Source organism: Sinohyriopsis cumingii, chromosome 8, assembly GCF_028554795.1.
Source record: "Sinohyriopsis cumingii isolate HCF-2022 chromosome 8, ASM2855479v2, whole genome shotgun sequence".
Lineage (NCBI taxonomy): Eukaryota > Metazoa > Mollusca > Bivalvia > Unionida > Unionidae > Sinohyriopsis > Sinohyriopsis cumingii.
This window is the reverse complement of record NC_142968.1, coordinates 18,090,387-18,112,894: the sequence shown is the minus strand read 5'-3', so window position 1 is coordinate 18,112,894 and position 22,508 is coordinate 18,090,387. Positions and strand designations below refer to the sequence as shown.

The 22,508-nt window shown below is 35.2% G+C and overlaps 1 protein-coding gene across 9 annotated transcripts in view; it reads right to left on the bottom strand.

Moving 5' to 3' along the window:
• LOC149793060 (A disintegrin and metalloproteinase with thrombospondin motifs adt-1-like) overlaps positions 1 to 22,508 on the bottom strand; it is a 199,895-nt gene that overhangs the window by 32,285 nt on the left and 145,102 nt on the right. For all 9 annotated transcript variants that reach the window (XM_089966949.1, XM_089966950.1, XM_089966952.1 and 6 more), the window contains 3 exons: positions 13,441 to 13,581; positions 9,609 to 9,749; positions 4,193 to 4,333 (listed from right to left, as the gene is read on the bottom strand). In XM_089966949.1, the coding sequence (XP_089823075.1) occupies positions 4,193 to 4,333; positions 9,609 to 9,749; positions 13,441 to 13,581 (423 nt within the window). The remainder of the gene's footprint in view (positions 1 to 4,192; positions 4,334 to 9,608; positions 9,750 to 13,440; positions 13,582 to 22,508) is intronic.

Sequence of the window (22,508 nt, the reverse complement as noted above, 5' to 3'; positions counted from 1 at the left end):
GTCAGAAACACTGAAGCCACGTGGAGGAATACTTTGTCAGATGGACAATGTTCTTGTTTGTGGGGAAACGCAGAAACAGCATGACGAAGGACTAGAAATGGTCATGAAGTCAATTCAAAAGGGCAGTGTGACTTTGAACGCTGCAAAGTTTGAATTTTCAAGACCATCCATTATGTTTCTTAGGCATGGTGTTGAAAAAAAAGTTTGCCGACCTGCTCCGGAAAATGTTAAAATTATAACTGAAATGGAAACACCGAAATGCACAGATAAACGACAATTCCTCAGCATGGCAAATCAGCTTAGTAAATTTAGCCCAAATTTGGCAGAAAAATCAAAACCGTTAAGTGAGCTTTTGAGTGTAAAATCTCGTGGATTTAGGGTCCAGATCAAGACCAAGCTTTAGAAATATCACGCAAGAAATGATATCTTCACCAACGTTAGCACTTTATGATCCAGATAGAGAAATAGCGGTATTTGCAGATGTATCTTTATTTGGACTAGGTGTTGTACTACGGCAGAAGCACGGTAGCACTCTGAGACCAGTGCCATTCGCAACGCCAGGTATGTCAGAAACTGAGCAACGCTTTGCTCAATAGAAAAAGAGGCCCTTGCAATCACTTGGGCATGAGAACGCTTCAGTATCTATTTAATTGGGTCACAATTCAAACTTAAAATTGACCGTAAGCTATTAGTACCACTAATGAGCAAAAACATCTTGGGAGATTTACCCACTAGAATTCACCAAAATAGAACGTGTTTGATGAGATTAAACTTTTGTATAGTTCATATTGGTGGCAAAAATCTATTAACTGCTGATGCTCTATCCAGAGCACCATTAAGTTATCACTCTGAGAGCGACAGAGAACTTCAGGCTGAAACTATCGCCTATGTTGATTTCGTAGTCAGTAATTTGCCCGCATCAAATACTCGACTTGAGAAAAACATTCTGAATATCGAAATGGTTCAATTTGCAAACAACTTGTAAAATTTTTGAAAAGGAGTGGCAAGAGAAATCCGCTATTGACGGAAAACTTGAAATGTACTGGGCAGATAGAGGTGAATTTACATTTAAATTGGTCTGTAATGAAAGGTACACGCCTGATCGTACCAGAAGCACTTCAAAAAGAAATCCTAGAGATAATTCACGATGGTCACCAAGGCATTGTTAAATGCAGAGATCGCGCCAAAACGTCATTTTGGTGTAAAGCACTAAATACTCAGCTAGAACACTTGGTAAAGTCTTGCCAAAATCTGCACCGAAAACTCAAGAGATCAAGCTAAACCAATGATACCAAATGAATTTCCAAGTCGACCTCGGCAATGAGTCGCTTCAGACTTGTTTGAACTTAATGGTCAAATATATCTTTTGGTGATTGATTATTTTTCACTGTACATCGAAATAGTAAAATTGCAAGGCACAGGATTAAAAGCAATTGTCAGTCATCTGAAATCAATCTTTGCTCGACTCGGTATACCAGAAGTATAAGTTTCAGAAAATGGGTACCAATAAACATCTGAAATACTCAAAGAATTTGCGACACATTATGGATTCAGGCATATTACAAGTAGTGCAAAATATTCAGAGAGCAATGGTCTCTCCGAAAGAGCTGTTCAAACAATCAGAAGAATGCTTAAAAAAGCAAACGATCCTTACATAGCTCTTTTGACATATCGCGGAACATCATTACCGAATGCATACAGCACTGACGAGTTATTGATGGGAATAAAATTACAAACTACTTTGCCAATGGCACCAAAAATGTTACAACCGAGATGGCCAGATTTAATGAAACTGAAGAAATCGGAAAACTACCAAAGGAAACTCAGAAGAGACAATATGAGAGTCGATATCGCGTAGAAAATAGGAAAAAACTTCAGGTAGGGAATAAAATATGGATTAAAGATCACTTTTCTTCAGGCATTGTTAAATCGGAGGCATCTAAAGCTCGTTCATACATGGTAGTAACTGAGGTTGGAGAGATACGGCGTAATAGGAGAAATTTAATTTCCATGCCTATCACACTATCGGGGCCTCTCAGAGTGACTATTTCAAACCCTGATACTTTGTCTGACTCAGATGAAAACAAAGCTGTGCCAACCGGTCAAAAGGGATAATTCACACGTTCGAGGTGATTGTAGAAACCACATGAGAGACTGAATTTGTAAATATGAAGCTTAGGTAGCTTGTTTCATAGAGAAATGTTCCCAAAAATACTGATCTGATTTATTTTAAATGACATCAGCTATAACAAACTCAATTAGTACATTAAAACAATTACTGTTATTTGCAATGATGCAGCAACCCCAATGTAAACAGTCAATAGAAAGCGAACTATTGCTCTGACATCTGTAAGAAAACAATTCTAAGCTGTGGTTTTGATTATAGAGATTATTGTGTAGAAGCTGAAACGAAAGTCTTATGATGTGCACGGAAGATCAGAATACAAACCACCCTGAGAGTCTTTTGAGAATTATAAATTCTATAGAAATATGTAAAGGCCTCTTACAAGAAGCAAGCAAAACCAAAATGCATTTAAACAATGAAATCGGAAATGTTCTGCATTATACACGAAAAATACAATACATTTCATTCGCATTGTAAGGAATCCAAGTACTGTTACACAGAACGGTATCGAATCTACAACTTGCTTTAAATATAAATATAAATATTTTACAATTTGGTAATCTGTTAAGTTGTTACAGGAAAATGAAACCATTAAATTGCTCATTATAGTCTAGATATTATTATCACTGAAGAAGTTTCCCTAGCACTGAGTAAACTGTAATATGACAAATCAGGGGAGTAGACGATTTATCCAGCGATATCTTCTTATGTACATGAACATAATTGCACACATTGTAAAAGTATAATTGAATAAACTATTCAACATTATATATTATGAAGACTATGGGCAAGTGCTATCATTATACCAATTCTGAAGAAAGGTGATGCAAATCAACATTCCAAGTTAACAAATATTAATTTACTACCTGTAGAAACAATGTGGTTACATAGTTTTTTAAAAAAATATAAGAAATGAATGGGTGAAGGAAAATTCATTACTTAGCAAAGAATGTTTTATTTAGCATTCGATGGATTTTCGGATTATATACATCAATCCCCAAATATTTAAGAACACATAAAGGTAGAGTTTATGCGGTATTTTTAGACTATGATAAATCCATTGCTAGAATCAGAGAGAAGTTTAGTGCACCAAAAGCTTGTAAAAGAAAACAGTAGTTGAAAAATGTTAAGCAATATTAAGACAATTCTCAATGATTTGCAAACATGAGGTAAGGACAACGATGTTTTTATTGCTGAATACAACTGTCTTATGGGTGTTTGCTAAGTTTGTTATTTACCGCGTCAACTCCTTTCCTTAGTTTGAACCATCCAAAACACTTGTTAGCAGACAGGAAGAGGGGAGTTACAGGGTTGAAGTTTGGAGGGTTTATGATGCCAGTTATATTGCAAAAGTTCATTTGTCATTTTTAAAATATATTCTTGCTATATCAAAGCTATTCGAAACTGATTCGTGTATAATGAGTTGGGAAGATCTATTATGCAGATTATAAGATGTAAATGTATGTTTGCATTTCACTCAAATTATAAATAGTATAATAATGATTAGTTGTAAGTGAAATTCTTTCAATAGATATGATGTTCCTCTATTAATCGAAATTTCCATGTTGAACTGCACGATGTCTGGGTGTGGATCACGTGTCGGTGGAGTGTATTTCAGAGAAACATTATTATTATTATTATTATTATTATCATCATCATCATTATTGTTGTTGTTGTTGTTGTTCTTGTAATTTAGTAATAGCGTTACGTATTAGTAGTAGTAGTATTAGCAGTAGTATTCGCAGCGGTAGTAACAGTTGTAACAAAGTACCTACACATGATAGACAGGAAGAGGGGCTTGAATGTTTTATGACTGTTCACTGGTGTAATTTTGTAATTTTTATTATTATTATATAAATGTGTTTATTGTTTGTTTGGCAAATGTTACATTTGACAGCACTAATCTTTTCTGAGATCTAATTTCTATTAACATAACCTTTATAATTGTAATATTTATAATTTTAAAATTTTTTATTGTTTAATGTTTTTGTTGAAAATTGTAACAATTTAAATTTATTTTAAAATGATTAAATATATTCACAGGATTCTCTATTATGGTATGCTTACTTGTACTCATACTGTGTGATGCTGCCGTAGTTATTGCTGGATGAGGTGAATCAGTCCCTGGATGTAGGGTACCAGACGGAGGCGTTGTTGTCGTATTCAGGGTACCAATTGCCGACAAAGTACTCAAAGGCAAGCTAGTATCTGACAATTAGAATTTATATCTACGTTAGTTACAATCGGACAATGCCGTCTTGACAACGTTATGATTCTTGGATGACCAGTACATTTCCGGTTTCGAAATTTATACGGAATCTTTTCATGAGGTTTGACTTTCATATAATTTTATCATTGCTACTTTGGATTCATGCCATTATACTTTAAGTTCCTCTCACATTTTCATTGATAACTATGAAAATTAAATTATTTAATTTTAACAAAACCCATTGGTTTCGCTTCTTTCCGTTATTTAGTTTATGACCATTGAGTCGAGAAAAGAAATTAACATATTTTTCACCTCACAGTTGAAATGATATCCCACATGTCAAGACGAAGAGCCAAAGGCATTGCTTCGCTTTAATTAGGTGTTGTATTTTACCCAGTTACCTCCTAATAAATTATATAAACAGTAGTTTGCAACAGTATAGTAGTAACCGTACTAGCAAGACTGCAGGTATAGTTTTTAAAACAATCAATCATCTTACTGACCATTTAGACATTTATTCAGAAGTCTTTAGACTTCCACAGGTAGGGGAAAAATAACACGGACGAATTAGTTGTACTTTTTGTTAAAACAAAAATCCTAGACCTCTATTTTACAGGTAACATCAACCAGTAAAATGCTATCGTCCTTCCAGTTAATGAGCAGACTTGTTTCATCTGCGTCATCTACCCAAGAAAGGTTCCTATCCCTTTATTGAATAAAGTTCAAGAGGAGTTGGATCGAATGCGAATAAATCGGTGTTATTTGAAAAGTAGATGAGCCCAGTGAGTGTTGCGCAGCAATGGTTGACTTTCCAAAATCAAACGGTACGATAAGAATTTGCCTGGATCTTACTAAACTGAATGAATCAGTTAAAAGAGAGAACCACCTACTGTATAATCCCTTGAAAAACTAACCGGTGGGACGTTTGTCACCAAACTTGATGCAAACTGAGGTTTTTTGGCAGATACAACTGTCAGAAGATGTATGCCGACTTACAACGTTCATTACTCCTTTTGGTAGTTTTTTTTTTATCGCCCTCCACTTAGAATCAATTCCGCGCCTGATGTTTTTCAGAAAAGGATGTCAGAAACACTGAAGCCACGTGGAGGAATACTTTGTCAGATGGACAATGTTCTTGTTTGTGGGGAAACGCAGAAACAGCATGACGAAGGACTAGAAATGGTCATGAAGTCAATTCAAAAGGGCAGTGTGACTTTGAACGCTGCAAAGTTTGAATTTTCAAGACCATCCATTATGTTTCTTAGGCATGGTGTTGAAAAAAAAGTTTGCCGACCTGCTCCGGAAAATGTTAAAATTATAACTGAAATGGAAACACCGAAATGCACAGATAAACGACAATTCCTCAGCATGGCAAATCAGCTTAGTAAATTTAGCCCAAATTTGGCAGAAAAATCAAAACCGTTAAGTGAGCTTTTGAGTGTAAAATCTCGTGGATTTAGGGTCCAGATCAAGACCAAGCTTTAGAAATATCACGCAAGAAATGATATCTTCACCAACGTTAGCACTTTATGATCCAGATAGAGAAATAGCGGTATTTGCAGATGTATCTTTATTTGGACTAGGTGTTGTACTACGGCAGAAGCACGGTAGCACTCTGAGACCAGTGCCATTCGCAACGCCAGGTATGTCAGAAACTGAGCAACGCTTTGCTCAATAGAAAAAGAGGCCCTTGCAATCACTTGGGCATGAGAACGCTTCAGTATCTATTTAATTGGGTCACAATTCAAACTTAAAATTGACCGTAAGCTATTAGTACCACTAATGAGCAAAAACATCTTGGGAGATTTACCCACTAGAATTCACCAAAATAGAACGTGTTTGATGAGATTAAACTTTTGTATAGTTCATATTGGTGGCAAAAATCTATTAACTGCTGATGCTCTATCCAGAGCACCATTAAGTTATCACTCTGAGAGCGACAGAGAACTTCAGGCTGAAACTATCGCCTATGTTGATTTCGTAGTCAGTAATTTGCCCGCATCAAATACTCGACTTGAGAAAAACATTCTGAATATCGAAATGGTTCAATTTGCAAACAACTTGTAAAATTTTTGAAAAGGAGTGGCAAGAGAAATCCGCTATTGACGGAAAACTTGAAATGTACTGGGCAGATAGAGGTGAATTTACATTTAAATTGGTCTGTAATGAAAGGTACACGCCTGATCGTACCAGAAGCACTTCAAAAAGAAATCCTAGAGATAATTCACGATGGTCACCAAGGCATTGTTAAATGCAGAGATCGCGCCAAAACGTCATTTTGGTGTAAAGCACTAAATACTCAGCTAGAACACTTGGTAAAGTCTTGCCAAAATCTGCACCGAAAACTCAAGAGATCAAGCTAAACCAATGATACCAAATGAATTTCCAAGTCGACCTCGGCAATGAGTCGCTTCAGACTTGTTTGAACTTAATGGTCAAATATATCTTTTGGTGATTGATTATTTTTCACTGTACATCGAAATAGTAAAATTGCAAGGCACAGGATTAAAAGCAATTGTCAGTCATCTGAAATCAATCTTTGCTCGACTCGGTATACCAGAAGTATAAGTTTCAGAAAATGGGTACCAATAAACATCTGAAATACTCAAAGAATTTGCGACACATTATGGATTCAGGCATATTACAAGTAGTGCAAAATATTCAGAGAGCAATGGTCTCTCCGAAAGAGCTGTTCAAACAATCAGAAGAATGCTTAAAAAAGCAAACGATCCTTACATAGCTCTTTTGACATATCGCGGAACATCATTACCGAATGCATACAGCACTGACGAGTTATTGATGGGAATAAAATTACAAACTACTTTGCCAATGGCACCAAAAATGTTACAACCGAGATGGCCAGATTTAATGAAACTGAAGAAATCGGAAAACTACCAAAGGAAACTCAGAAGAGACAATATGAGAGTCGATATCGCGTAGAAAATAGGAAAAAACTTCAGGTAGGGAATAAAATATGGATTAAAGATCACTTTTCTTCAGGCATTGTTAAATCGGAGGCATCTAAAGCTCGTTCATACATGGTAGTAACTGAGGTTGGAGAGATACGGCGTAATAGGAGAAATTTAATTTCCATGCCTATCACACTATCGGGGCCTCTCAGAGTGACTATTTCAAACCCTGATACTTTGTCTGACTCAGATGAAAACAAAGCTGTGCCAACCGGTCAAAAGGGATAATTCACACGTTCGAGGTGATTGTAGAAACCACATGAGAGACTGAATTTGTAAATATGAAGCTTAGGTAGCTTGTTTCATAGAGAAATGTTCCCAAAAATACTGATCTGATTTATTTTAAATGACATCAGCTATAACAAACTCAATTAGTACATTAAAACAATTACTGTTATTTGCAATGATGCAGCAACCCCAATGTAAACAGTCAATAGAAAGCGAACTATTGCTCTGACATCTGTAAGAAAACAATTCTAAGCTGTGGTTTTGATTATAGAGATTATTGTGTAGAAGCTGAAACGAAAGTCTTATGATGTGCACGGAAGATCAGAATACAAACCACCCTGAGAGTCTTTTGAGAATTATAAATTCTATAGAAATATGTAAAGGCCTCTTACAAGAAGCAAGCAAAACCAAAATGCATTTAAACAATGAAATCGGAAATGTTCTGCATTATACACGAAAAATACAATACATTTCATTCGCATTGTAAGGAATCCAAGTACTGTTACACAGAACGGTATCGAATCTACAACTTGCTTTAAATATAAATATAAATATTTTACAATTTGGTAATCTGTTAAGTTGTTACAGGAAAATGAAACCATTAAATTGCTCATTATAGTCTAGATATTATTATCACTGAAGAAGTTTCCCTAGCACTGAGTAAACTGTAATATGACAAATCAGGGGAGTAGACGATTTATCCAGCGATATCTTCTTATGTACATGAACATAATTGCACACATTGTAAAAGTATAATTGAATAAACTATTCAACATTATATATTATGAAGACTATGGGCAAGTGCTATCATTATACCAATTCTGAAGAAAGGTGATGCAAATCAACATTCCAAGTTAACAAATATTAATTTACTACCTGTAGAAACAATGTGGTTACATAGTTTTTTAAAAAAATATAAGAAATGAATGGGTGAAGGAAAATTCATTACTTAGCAAAGAATGTTTTATTTAGCATTCGATGGATTTTCGGATTATATACATCAATCCCCAAATATTTAAGAACACATAAAGGTAGAGTTTATGCGGTATTTTTAGACTATGATAAATCCATTGCTAGAATCAGAGAGAAGTTTAGTGCACCAAAAGCTTGTAAAAGAAAACAGTAGTTGAAAAATGTTAAGCAATATTAAGACAATTCTCAATGATTTGCAAACATGAGGTAAGGACAACGATGTTTTTATTGCTGAATACAACTGTCTTATGGGTGTTTGCTAAGTTTGTTATTTACCGCGTCAACTCCTTTCCTTAGTTTGAACCATCCAAAACACTTGTTAGCAGACAGGAAGAGGGGAGTTACAGGGTTGAAGTTTGGAGGGTTTATGATGCCAGTTATATTGCAAAAGTTCATTTGTCATTTTTAAAATATATTCTTGCTATATCAAAGCTATTCGAAACTGATTCGTGTATAATGAGTTGGGAAGATCTATTATGCAGATTATAAGATGTAAATGTATGTTTGCATTTCACTCAAATTATAAATAGTATAATAATGATTAGTTGTAAGTGAAATTCTTTCAATAGATATGATGTTCCTCTATTAATCGAAATTTCCATGTTGAACTGCACGATGTCTGGGTGTGGATCACGTGTCGGTGGAGTGTATTTCAGAGAAACATTATTATTATTATTATTATTATTATCATCATCATCATTATTGTTGTTGTTGTTGTTGTTCTTGTAATTTAGTAATAGCGTTACGTATTAGTAGTAGTAGTATTAGCAGTAGTATTCGCAGCGGTAGTAACAGTTGTAACAAAGTACCTACACATGATAGACAGGAAGAGGGGCTTGAATGTTTTATGACTGTTCACTGGTGTAATTTTGTAATTTTTATTATTATTATATAAATGTGTTTATTGTTTGTTTGGCAAATGTTACATTTGACAGCACTAATCTTTTCTGAGATCTAATTTCTATTAACATAACCTTTATAATTGTAATATTTATAATTTTAAAATTTTTTATTGTTTAATGTTTTTGTTGAAAATTGTAACAATTTAAATTTATTTTAAAATGATTAAATATATTCACAGGATTCTCTATTATGGTATGCTTACTTGTACTCATACTGTGTGATGCTGCCGTAGTTATTGCTGGATGAGGTGAATCAGTCCCTGGATGTAGGGTACCAGACGGAGGCGTTGTTGTCGTATTCAGGGTACCAATTGCCGACAAAGTACTCAAAGGCAAGCTAGTATCTGACAATTAGAATTTATATCTACGTTAGTTACAATCGGACAATGCCGTCTTGACAACGTTATGATTCTTGGATGACCAGTACATTTCCGGTTTCGAAATTTATACGGAATCTTTTCATGAGGTTTGACTTTCATATAATTTTATCATTGCTACTTTGGATTCATGCCATTATACTTTAAGTTCCTCTCACATTTTCATTGATAACTATGAAAATTAAATTATTTAATTTTAACAAAACCCATTGGTTTCGCTTCTTTCCGTTATTTAGTTTATGACCATTGAGTCGAGAAAAGAAATTAACATATTTTTCACCTCACAGTTGAAATGATATCCCACATGTCAAGACGAAGAGCCAAAGGCATTGCTTCGCTTTAATTAGGTGTTGTATTTTACCCAGTTACCTCCTAATAAATTATATAAACAGTAGTTTGCAACAGTATAGTAGTAACCGTACTAGCAAGACTGCAGGTATAGTTTTTAAAACAATCAATCATCTTACTGACCATTTAGACATTTATTCAGAAGTCTTTAGACTTCCACAGGTAGGGGAAAAATAACACGGACGAATTAGTTGTACTTTTTGTTAAAACAAAAATCCTAGACCTCTATTTTACAGGTAACATCAACCAGTAAAATGCTATCGTCCTTCCAGTTAATGAGCAGACTTGTTTCATCTGCGTCATCTACCCAAGAAAGGTTCCTATCCCTTTATTGAATAAAGTTCAAGAGGAGTTGGATCGAATGCGAATAAATCGGTGTTATTTGAAAAGTAGATGAGCCCAGTGAGTGTTGCGCAGCAATGGTTGACTTTCCAAAATCAAACGGTACGATAAGAATTTGCCTGGATCTTACTAAACTGAATGAATCAGTTAAAAGAGAGAACCACCTACTGTATAATCCCTTGAAAAACTAACCGGTGGGACGTTTGTCACCAAACTTGATGCAAACTGAGGTTTTTTGGCAGATACAACTGTCAGAAGATGTATGCCGACTTACAACGTTCATTACTCCTTTTGGTAGTTTTTTTTTTATCGCCCTCCACTTAGAATCAATTCCGCGCCTGATGTTTTTCAGAAAAGGATGTCAGAAACACTGAAGCCACGTGGAGGAATACTTTGTCAGATGGACAATGTTCTTGTTTGTGGGGAAACGCAGAAACAGCATGACGAAGGACTAGAAATGGTCATGAAGTCAATTCAAAAGGGCAGTGTGACTTTGAACGCTGCAAAGTTTGAATTTTCAAGACCATCCATTATGTTTCTTAGGCATGGTGTTGAAAAAAAAGTTTGCCGACCTGCTCCGGAAAATGTTAAAATTATAACTGAAATGGAAACACCGAAATGCACAGATAAACGACAATTCCTCAGCATGGCAAATCAGCTTAGTAAATTTAGCCCAAATTTGGCAGAAAAATCAAAACCGTTAAGTGAGCTTTTGAGTGTAAAATCTCGTGGATTTAGGGTCCAGATCAAGACCAAGCTTTAGAAATATCACGCAAGAAATGATATCTTCACCAACGTTAGCACTTTATGATCCAGATAGAGAAATAGCGGTATTTGCAGATGTATCTTTATTTGGACTAGGTGCTGTACTACGGCAGAAGCACGGGAGCACTCTGAGACCAGTGCCATTCGCAACGCCAGGTATGTCAGAAACTGAGCAACGCTTTGCTCAATAGAAAAAGAGGCCCTTGCAATCACTTGGGCATGAGAACGCTTCAGTATCTATTTAATTGGGTCACAATTCAAACTTAAAATTGACCGTAAGCTATTAGTACCACTAATGAGCAAAAACATCTTGGGAGATTTACCCACTAGAATTCACCAAAATAGAATGTGTTTGATGAGATTAAACTTTTGTATAGTTCATATTGGTGGCAAAAATCTATTAACTGCTGATGCTCTATCCAGAGCACCATTAAGTTATCACTCTGAGAGCGACAGAGAACTTCAGGCTGAAACTATCGCCTATGTTGATTTCGTAGTCAGTAATTTGCCCGCATCAAATACTCGACTTGAGAAAAACATTCTGAATATCGAAATGGTTCAATTTGCAAACAACTTGTAAAATTTTTGAAAAGGAGTGGCAAGAGAAATCCGCTATTGACGGAAAACTTGAAATGTACTGGGCAGATAGAGGTGAATTTACATTTAAATTGGTCTGTAATGAAAGGTACACGCCTGATCGTACCAGAAGCACTTCAAAAAGAAATCCTAGAGATAATTCACGATGGTCACCAAGGAATTGTTAAATGCCGAGATCGCACCAAAACGTCATTTTGGTGCAAAGCACTAAATACTCAGTTAGAACACTTGGTAAAGTCTTGCCAAAATCTGCACCGAAAACTCAAGAGATCAAGCTAAACCAATGATACCAAATGAATTTCCAAGTCGACCTCGGCAAAGTGTCGCTTCAGACTTGTTTGAACTTAATGGTCAAATATATCTTTTGGTGATTGATTATTTTTCACTGTACATCGAAATAACAAAATTGCAAGGCACAGGATTAAAAGCAATTGTCAGTCATCTGAAATCAATCTTTGCTCGACTCGGTATACCAGAAGTATAAGTTTCAGAAAATGGGTACCAATAAACATCTGAAATACTCAAAGAATTTGCGACACATTATGGATTCAGGCATATTACAAGTAGTGCAAAATATTCAGAGAGCAATGGTCTCTCCGAAAGAGCTGTTCAAACAATCAGAAGAATGCTTAAAAAAGCAAACGATCCTTACATAGCTCTTTTGACATATCGCGGAACATCATTACCGAATGCATACAGCACTGTCGAGTTATTGATGGGAATAAAATTACAAACTACTTTGGCAATGGCACAAAAATGTTACAACCGAGATGGCCAGATTTACTGAAACTGAAGAAATCGGAAAACTGTCAAAGACAAACACAGAAGAGTAAATATGAGAGTCGATATCGTGTCCAAGATATGAAAAGACTTCAGGTAGGGAATACAATATGGATTAATGATCACTTTTCTTCAGGCATTGTTAAATCGGAGGCATCTAAAGCTCGTTCATACATGGTAGTAACTGAGGTCGGAGAGATACGGCGTAATAGGAGAAATTTAATTTCCATGCCTATCACACTATCGGGGCCTCTCAGAGTGACTATTTCAAACCCTGATACTTTGTCTGACTCAGATGAAAACAAGGCTGTGCCAACCGGTCAAAAGGGATAGTTCACACGTTCGAGGTGATTGTAGAAACCACATGAGAGACTGAATTTGTAAATATGAAGCTTAGGTAGCTTGTTTCATAGAGAAATGTTCCCAGAAATACTGATCTGATTTATTTTAAATGACATCAGCTATAACAAACTCAATTATTACATTAAAACAATTACTGTTATTTGCAATGATGCAGCAACCCCAATGTAAACAGTTAATAGAAAGCGAACTCTTGCTCTGACATCTGCAAGAAAACAATTCTAAGCTGTGGTTTTGATTATAGAGATTATTGTGTAGAAGCTGAAATGAAAGTCTTATGATGTGCACGGAAGATCAGAATACAAACCACCCTGAGAGTCTTTTGAGAATTATAAATTCTATATAAATATGTAAAGGCCTGTTCTGCATTATACACGAAAAATACAATACATTTCATTTTTATTTATTAAATTTATTTTAAAATGATTAAATATATTCACAGGATTCTCTATTATGGTATGCTTACTTGTACTCATACTGTGTGATGCTGCCGTAGTTATTGCTGGATGAGGTGAATCAGTCCCTGGATGTAGGGTACCGGACGGAGGCGTTGTTGTCGTATTCAGGGTACCAATTGCCGACAAAGTACTCAAAGGCAAGCTAGTATCTGACAATTAGAATTTATATCTACGTTAGTTACAATCGGACAATGCCGTCTTGACAACGTTATGATTCTTGGATGACCAGTACATTTCCGGTTTCGAAATTTATACGGAATCTTTTCATGAGGTTTGACTTTCATATAATTTTATCATTGCTACTTTGGATTCATGCCATTATACTTTAAGTTCCTCTCACATTTTCATTGATAACTATGAAAATTAAATTATTTAAGTTTAACAAAACCCATTGGTTTCGCTTCTTTCCGTTATTTAGTTTATGACCATTGAGTCGAGAAAAGAAATTAACATATTTTTCACCTCACAGTTGAAATGATATCCCACATGTCAAGACGAAGAGCCAAAGGCATTGCTTCGCTTTAATTAGGTGTTGTATTTTACCCAGTTACCTCCTAATAAATTATATAAACAGTAGTTTGCAACAGTATAGTAGTAACCGTACTAGCAAGACTGCAGGTATAGTTTTTAAAACAATCAATCATCTTACTGACCATTTAGACATTTATTCAGAAGTCTTTAGACTTCCACAGGTAGGGGAAAAATAACACGGACGAATTAGTTGTACTTTTTGTTAAAACAAAAATCCTAGACCTCTATTTTACAGGTAACATCAACCAGTAAAATGCTATCGTCCTTCCAGTTAATGAGCAGACTTGTTTCATCTGCGTCATCTACCCAAGAAAGGTTCCTATCCCTTTATTGAATAAAGTTCAAGAGGAGTTGGATCGAATGCGAATAAATCGGTGTTATTTGAAAAGTAGATGAGCCCAGTGAGTGTTGCGCAGCAATGGTTGACTTTCCAAAATCAAACGGTACGATAAGAATTTGCCTGGATCTTACTAAACTGAATGAATCAGTTAAAAGAGAGAACCACCTACTGTATAATCCCTTGAAAAACTAACCGGTGGGACGTTTGTCACCAAACTTGATGCAAACTGAGGTTTTTTGGCAGATACAACTGTCAGAAGATGTATGCCGACTTACAACGTTTATTACTCCTTTTGGTAGTTTTATTTTATCGCCCTCCACTTAGAATCAATTCCGCGCCTGATGTTTTTCAGAAAAGGATGTCAGAAACACTGGAGCTACGTGGAGGAATACTTTGTCAGATGGACAATGTTCTTGTTTGTGGGGAAACGCAGAAACAGCATGACGAAAGACTAGAAATGGTCATGAAATCAATTCAAAAGGGCAGTGTGACTTTGAACGCTGAAAAGTGTGAATTTTCGAGAACATCCATTATGTTTCTTGGGCATGGTGTTGAAGAAAATGTTTGCCGACCTGCTCCGGAAAATGTTAAAATTATAACTGAAATGGAAACACCGAAATGCACAGATAAACGACAATTCCTCAGCATGGCAAATCAGCTTAGTAAATTTAGCCCAAATTTGGCAGAAAAATCAAAACTGTTCCGTGAGCTTTTGAAGGTAATATCTCGTGTACATTGGGTCCAGATCAAGACCAAGCTTTTAGAAATATCACGCAAGAAATGATATCTTCACCAACGTTAGCACTTTATGATCCAGATAGAGAAATAGCGGTATTTGCAGATGTATCTTTATTTGGACTAGGTGCTGTACTACGGCAGAGGCACGGTAGCACTCTGAGACCGGTGCCATTCGCAACGCCAGGTATGTCAGAAACTGAGCAACGCTTTGCTCAATAGAAACAGAGGCCCTTGGAATCACTTGGGCATGAGAACGCTTCAGTATCTATTTAATTGGGTCACAATTCAAACTTAAAATTGACCGTAAGCTATTAGTACCACTAATGAGCAAAAACATCTTGGGAGATTTACCCACTAGAATTCACCAAAATAGAATGTGTTTGATGAGATTAAACTTTTGTATAGTTCATATTGATGGCAAAAATCTATTAACTGCTGATGCTCTATCCAGAGCACCATTAAGTTATCACTCTGAGAGTGACAGAGAACTTCAGGCTGAAACTATCGCCTATGTTGATTTCGTAGTCAGTAATTTGCCCGCATCAAATACTCGACTTGAGAAAAACAATCTGAATATCGAAATGATTCAATTTGCAAACAACTTGTAAAATTTTATAAAAAGGAGTATCAAGAGAAATCCGCTATTGACGGAAAACTTGAAATGTACTGGGCAGATAGAGGTGAATTTACATTTAAAAATGGTCTGTAATGAAAGGTACACGCCTGATCGTACCAGAAGCACTTCAAAAAGAAATCCTAGAGATAATTCACGATGGTCACCAAGGCATTGTTAAATGCCGAGATCGCGCCAAAATGTCATTTTGGTGCAAAGCACTAAATACTTAGCTAGAACACTTGGTAAAGTCTTGCCAAAATCTGCACCGAAAACTCAAGAGATCAAGCTAAACCAATGATACCAAATGAATTTCCAAGTCGACCTCGGCAAAGAGTCGCTTCAGACTTGTTTGAACTTAATGGTCAAATATATCTTTTGGTGATTGATTATTTTTCACTGTACATCGAAATAACAAAATTGCAAGGCACAGGATTAAAAGCAATTGTCAGTCATCTGAAATCAATCTTTGCTCGACTCGGTATACCAGAAGTATAAGTTTCAGAAAATGGGTACCAATAAACATCTGAAATACTCAAAGAATTTGCGACACATTATGGATTCAGGCATATTACAAGTAGTGCAAAATATTCAGAGAGCAATGGTCTCTCCGAAAGAGCTGTTCAAACAATTAGAAGAATGCTTAAAAAAGCAAACGATCCTTACATAGGTCTGGTGACATATCGCATAACACCATTACCGAATGCATACAGCACTGACGAGTTATTGATGGGAATAAAATTACGAACTACTCTGCCATATCACCAAAAATGTTACAACCGAGATGGCCAGATTTACTGAAACTGAAGAAATCGGAAAAGTACCAAAGGCAGACTCAGAAGAGAAAATATGAGAGTCGTTATCGCGTCCAAAATATGAAGAAGGTTTAGGTAGGGAATAAAATACGGATTAAAGATCACTTTTCTTCAGGTATTGTTAAAATCGGTGGCATCTAAACTTCGTACATGGTTGTAGCTGACTTTGTAGAGATACGTCGTAATGGGAGAAATTTAATTTCCATGCCTATCACACTATCAGGGCCTCTCAGAGTGACTATTTCAAACCCTGATACTTTGTCTGACTCAGATGAAAACAAAGCTGTGCCAACCGGTCAAAAGGGATAGTTCACACGTTCGGGGAGATTGTAAAAGCCACATGAGAGACTGAATTTGTAAATATGAAGCTTAGGTAGCTTGTTTTGTAGTGTAAACCTGTATCTAATTAGCTTTGAAAAATCACTTGACAGTTTATGTATGCAGATATTCCACACTGGATTACTACTGGTATACACCAACAGCTGGATTATGTTATACATTCACTAGGGTTTATGTTTTATGGGAAAAACACTTTCAGGGCAGTCTTTACTTCCCTTATTAACTGTACTGATATCTTGTATTTAGTAAATAGTATAGAACGCCTGCTGCAGTTATTCTTCAATAACAAATAACATTGCAGGCACCAGTGCAAAGGCGTTCAGATATATTAGCTTTTCGTCACTTTCTCATGATAAATATTTAACACTGTCAAACCGTTCGAATTTGACAATTGTGAAAACTGTTTAATTGGAGAAGTGATCTGAAAAGAATTACGCTAGATAAAACATAGTAAAGATGTGATAATGTTATTACATGCTGTTTGCGAGTGATGACATGAAGGTTCACCTTAGGACTGTGAATCGAGAAATTCGCATTTTGATGTGAAATATGTTATGATAGATTAATTAAGAGTTGATGTCTAAGAGTGCAATTGACTTCTGATAGCACTGTGGTAACTCAATTGCTTTAAGTGCTTTTGACGTTTTATTCTTTAATGTTTAGAAACTACAAGGATTACTACTAACTCATGGCAAGACGATAGTTGGTGTACTGTCTCCAAGCTGAGACCTAATAAAGCCATACCAGTTTCTGGTCCGTAGAGAGCATTTTAATGAAGTTGTTATGGCTTGTTATTGTAAAACCGTGGTTACTACATCTACAATAACAATTATTGCTAATAAAACTTGTTATTTCAATTATTATTATTATTATTATTATTATTATTATTATTATATGAATACACAAAGACGCATTCAAACACATAATGAAAAGGAGTAGAAGTTAGAATGTTTGTGATTTTATATGTTAAAACTTTGTAAGTTTTTTGCAATGTTAAACAAATAGTTAAATTGTATTTCGTCACAAGTGTTACCTTTGGGTGATTTTCTTTAGTCCCTATTCACGCATTTCAATATATCCAAAGAAACAAATATATACAAATATGCTTGGTTAGTTATATCAACTGAGGCTTGCATTCTGAAATGGAACTTCATTTCCGGTGTTTCGTATATATCATCAGAATATTCATCCGTTCCGTCTGACATAACTACATGGGCATTTTGTCGAAAATGAAACAGGTTACCTAAACACAAAGTATGCTGAAGATATGACGATAAAATGATAATTGTGGCTGGGAGTTATGATTATACGTTTACTGTATCCGATTTTATTAACTATTGTAGTGTGATAGACCTACTCGAGGCCTATTTAAATTGTATAGAAGCCGATGAAAAAAAATGGTCGGGCTTTATCAAGACGAAAGGTAGATAAATCACTGCGGAGAAAGCTTCTACGTCCATTTCGGATGACTGGATTAAGGATCGTTAATAGTAAATACGGATCAAGTAAAAGCATAGGGTAAAATAAATGTATTCATGGCAACTAGGCATTAGCAATAGATTATGTTTTAGCTGACGTATTTGTTTTAAAATCATATCTTAACTTGACTTTCGTGATTGATTGGAATCTTCACGCATACCCACTGTATTGTGTTATGACTACTTGTGCAGACTGATATAGAGAAGTATACCTGACTCTGGTGGTAAGGTAAGGAATGAATAGATATTGAATAAAGAAGAGGTTCTCTCTTTTATCCAACTGTCCTAGAGCAATGATCACAACAATACTGATCTGATTGATTTTAAGTGACATCAGGTATAGCAAACTCTATGATTAAATCGAAACAATTACTTTTATTTGCAATGATGCAGCAAACCCGATGTAAACAGTCAATAGAAAGAGAACTCTTGCTCTTACATCTGCAAGAAAACAATTCTAAGCTGTGGTCTTGATTAGAGAGATTATTGTGTAGAAACTGAAATGAAAGTCTCATGATGTGTACGGAAGTTCAGAATACAAGCTACCCTTAGGGTCATTTGAGAATTTTAAATTGTATGGAAATATGTAAAAGTCTCTTAGAAGAAGCAAGGAAAACTAAAATGCATTTGATGAATGAAATAGGCATTGTTCTGCATTATACACGAGAAATGCAATACATTTATTTCATATTGTAAGGAATCCGAGTACGCGTCTACATAACAGTATGAAATCCACAACTTACTTTGATTATGAATATGAATATTGCAATTGTTTCGAAATCTTTTCTGTTGTTACAGGAACATGCAACCATGAAATTGATCATGATAATCTAGATATTAGTATCACTGAAGAATAAGTTCGCCTATCACTGAGTAAACTGTAATATGACTAATCTGGGGAGTAGACAATTTATCTAGCGATTTCTTTATATGTATATGAATATAATTGCACACATCGTAAAAAATATAATTTAATAAACTATTCGGCATTGTATATTATCTAGACTATTAGCCAAGTGTTATCACTGTGCCAATTTTGAAGAAAAGTGAAGCAAGCCAACCTGTCAACTTAAGAATAATAGTTTATTACCTGTAGAAAACAATGTGTTTACATGGAATTTAAATAATATAACAAATGAATGGGTGAACATAAAAAATTTACGTGGCAAAGAAGAAGCAGGTTTTAGAACAGTTTATTCTATATTTGATTGTATGTTTGTATTATTTACATAAATCTCTAAATATTTAAGTAAACGTAAGGGTAGAGTCTATGCAGTATTTTTAGACTATGATAAATCCATTAAGGATCGTGGAATTATAAATGAAGCATGGGTGTATGGCGACTTATCTACTTTTGTTTTACACCCTTTTATGTCTTTAGCAAGATGCAAATTTAGATTTGTTTTCTTGTTGTCTGTATGCGGAATAAATGTAACCATACAAAACAGCCAGGGAATTCTTGTTTGAAACGGTAAATTATGAATTTCAAGACTGCAAAATTGTCAAGTAATTATCAGCAGGAGAAGTGTTTTATTTTATAAATCTCATTATCATCATGATCGGAGTGTTTAATTTCTAAGAGATATGATATACTTTTGATTCCATACAGATCATATACTTTGTCTTTTCTACATAATATATGAGGACACTTCTACTGATTTATTGTTCCTAGGTATCATGCTGTCAACACTTTAAATGTCTCCTAGACATTCGTTCCTCGGAATACTGTGTTTCGCCTGTCTCATAGACAATGGTTCCTCGGAACACCGAGGTTTGCCTTTTTCGTAGACATGGGTTCCCCAAACACCTTGTCTCACCATTCTCCGAGATCCGCCGCCCACTAACGTGGCGGACGATGAAAACAAATGAAATAATGCTATAATATCTCCCTTGTTTCCTTGACAAAGATGAGATAAAAAACAATTTATTTTGCGGGATATTTTAGGGAATGAGTGTTTCATTGATTTGGCAGTCTGAGAATGATGTCCAGAAAATAAAGCTGGTGAAAAACAATACTTTGCAAAAAATAAATTAAGCCATTACTTATTTACCATTTTGTAAAATCCAGAAAGGCATACGTAATCAGCGTTCTAATTATCACAACGATGACTTAAGTAATCACCGTTTTATTCATTATAACGATAATTATACTAGATACAGTCCTCATCATTACAACTTAGGTAGTCACCGTTCTTAGAATTATAGCTGTAGGTAATCACCGTTATTATAATTATATTAATTACTTATGTAGTCACTGTCCTCATCGTTTCAACGATAACTTAGATTCTCACCGTCCTCATCATTACAAATAAAAGTTAGGTAATCTCCGAGCTCATCATTACAACGACAACTATAGGTAGCATCATAAATTATCGAGGGACTGCGATATTAAAATACGCGTTAACCTTTCCGAATGATATGTTCACGCTGTATGCTGTGACTGGCATTGTATTGTGAAATAAAACAATACCTTAAAAGAGCAAAGAATACTTTTTATCCTAATCGCAGCCCTATCCTCAGATTATTAAGACACCCGTTTACACCCGCATAAGGCCTACATATCCAGGATGCTTTCTCTTGCATTTGGTCAAAATTTCTTCTGTTGTTTTTGAGGAAACGTTGATTGATATTGTTAGCAATGGCAGCCCTATTTGAGAACTGATTTGAATCATTTGTGCACAAGTATAAAAACTTTGTGTGAAAATGCTTCTTCCAATTTTGATCAAATCAAATTGATGTTTCAAAAAAATGGTTTAAGCGTTTTATTTGTTTCCAAATAGCATTCACATTCGATGTCGCATGGGCTTCATATGTATACACTTGAAATGCCTTTATTAAACTTACTTTGTGTCACCTTCTCTCTAATTCTATTAAACAATGTCTGAAACGATTTGAGACGGTTAAAAGATTACGTCATTTTTACAAAGTTTTAATTTATTCTAGATAATTTTTGTCAAATATTGTAAAAGTCTGTTCAGTGTTATTTTGAAAGAAAATGTTCAAAGCCTTTTCATTTGCAGTGGTTAGATTTGATAGCCTTGTTATATAATAAAGCTTTTAGTCTGGATGCCTTGTCTTAAATTTGATTCAATACAGTTCTGTGTTTTATGAAACGAACACTGCTCCGTGCTGTTTCCAACTAACAATGTTTTGTGATGTTTTAAACAAACGTTATTCACTGCTTTTTAGAACGAAACACCGTTCAGTGCTGATAGAAACAAATACTGATCCGTGACGTTGAAACAAATACTGTTCCGTGCTTTTAGAAACAAATACTGTTCAGCACAGCTTAGAAACAAATACTGTTTAGTGCTTTTTATAAACATTTTCTGTTTTTTCTTTTTAAAACGGACACTGTTCAGTGATTTTAAAAACTCGCTTCATCAATCGGATTGACGTGAAGTAAATCCATTCAACAGCTCAACCAAAGCTTTCATAAATACTCAAAACCTCTTTCTTGTGTGTTATTTGTTTACAATTGGGACATATTGAAGTAGTGTTCGTCTCTCATAACTATCCCCATTTGTTATTTTTATTTTTATTATTTAACTTGGTCTGTAAGTCTATGCACAAGATAAAGCTACAAATTGGATGCAGCACTTTTAGAAATGCTATTAGCCACTATGCATTATGTAGAAAGAAATAGACTTGTGGATACTGTTCGGCCGACTTCCATTACTTATTAAGAAAGAGGAAGACTTTATAACGCTGTATGGTCTGTTTCATTACTGTGTAAGAAAGAGGCAGATTGTAGGACGCGATATGGTTTGTTTCCATTACTGTGTAAGAATAAGGCAGATTTTAGGACGCTGTATTGTCTGTTTCCATTACTTTTTAAGAAAGAGGCAGTCTTTAGGACACTATATGTCCAATTTCAATAATAGCTTAAAAAAGGGGCAGGTTTTATGACACTGTATGGCCTGCTTCCATTAATGTGAAAGAAGGAGACAGATTTTATGGCCGATTTTCACGCCCACAAAATTGAATTTTAAGCCTAAAAATCGACAGGAGCAAACATGTGTAAATTCAGCATGTTCGAAGGAAATAAAATAGAGCTAGAACTGATGTTCAGTACTGAAAAGTTCTCGTTTACTGCGCAGTTCGAAATGTGTGCAATTAGCTCACTGTTAGAGAAGTGTTATAACTTCATTTCTTAAAGCTGGATAGGAAAACACTACGAACTATTAGAGATCGGGGACATGCTGATATAATCGACATTATT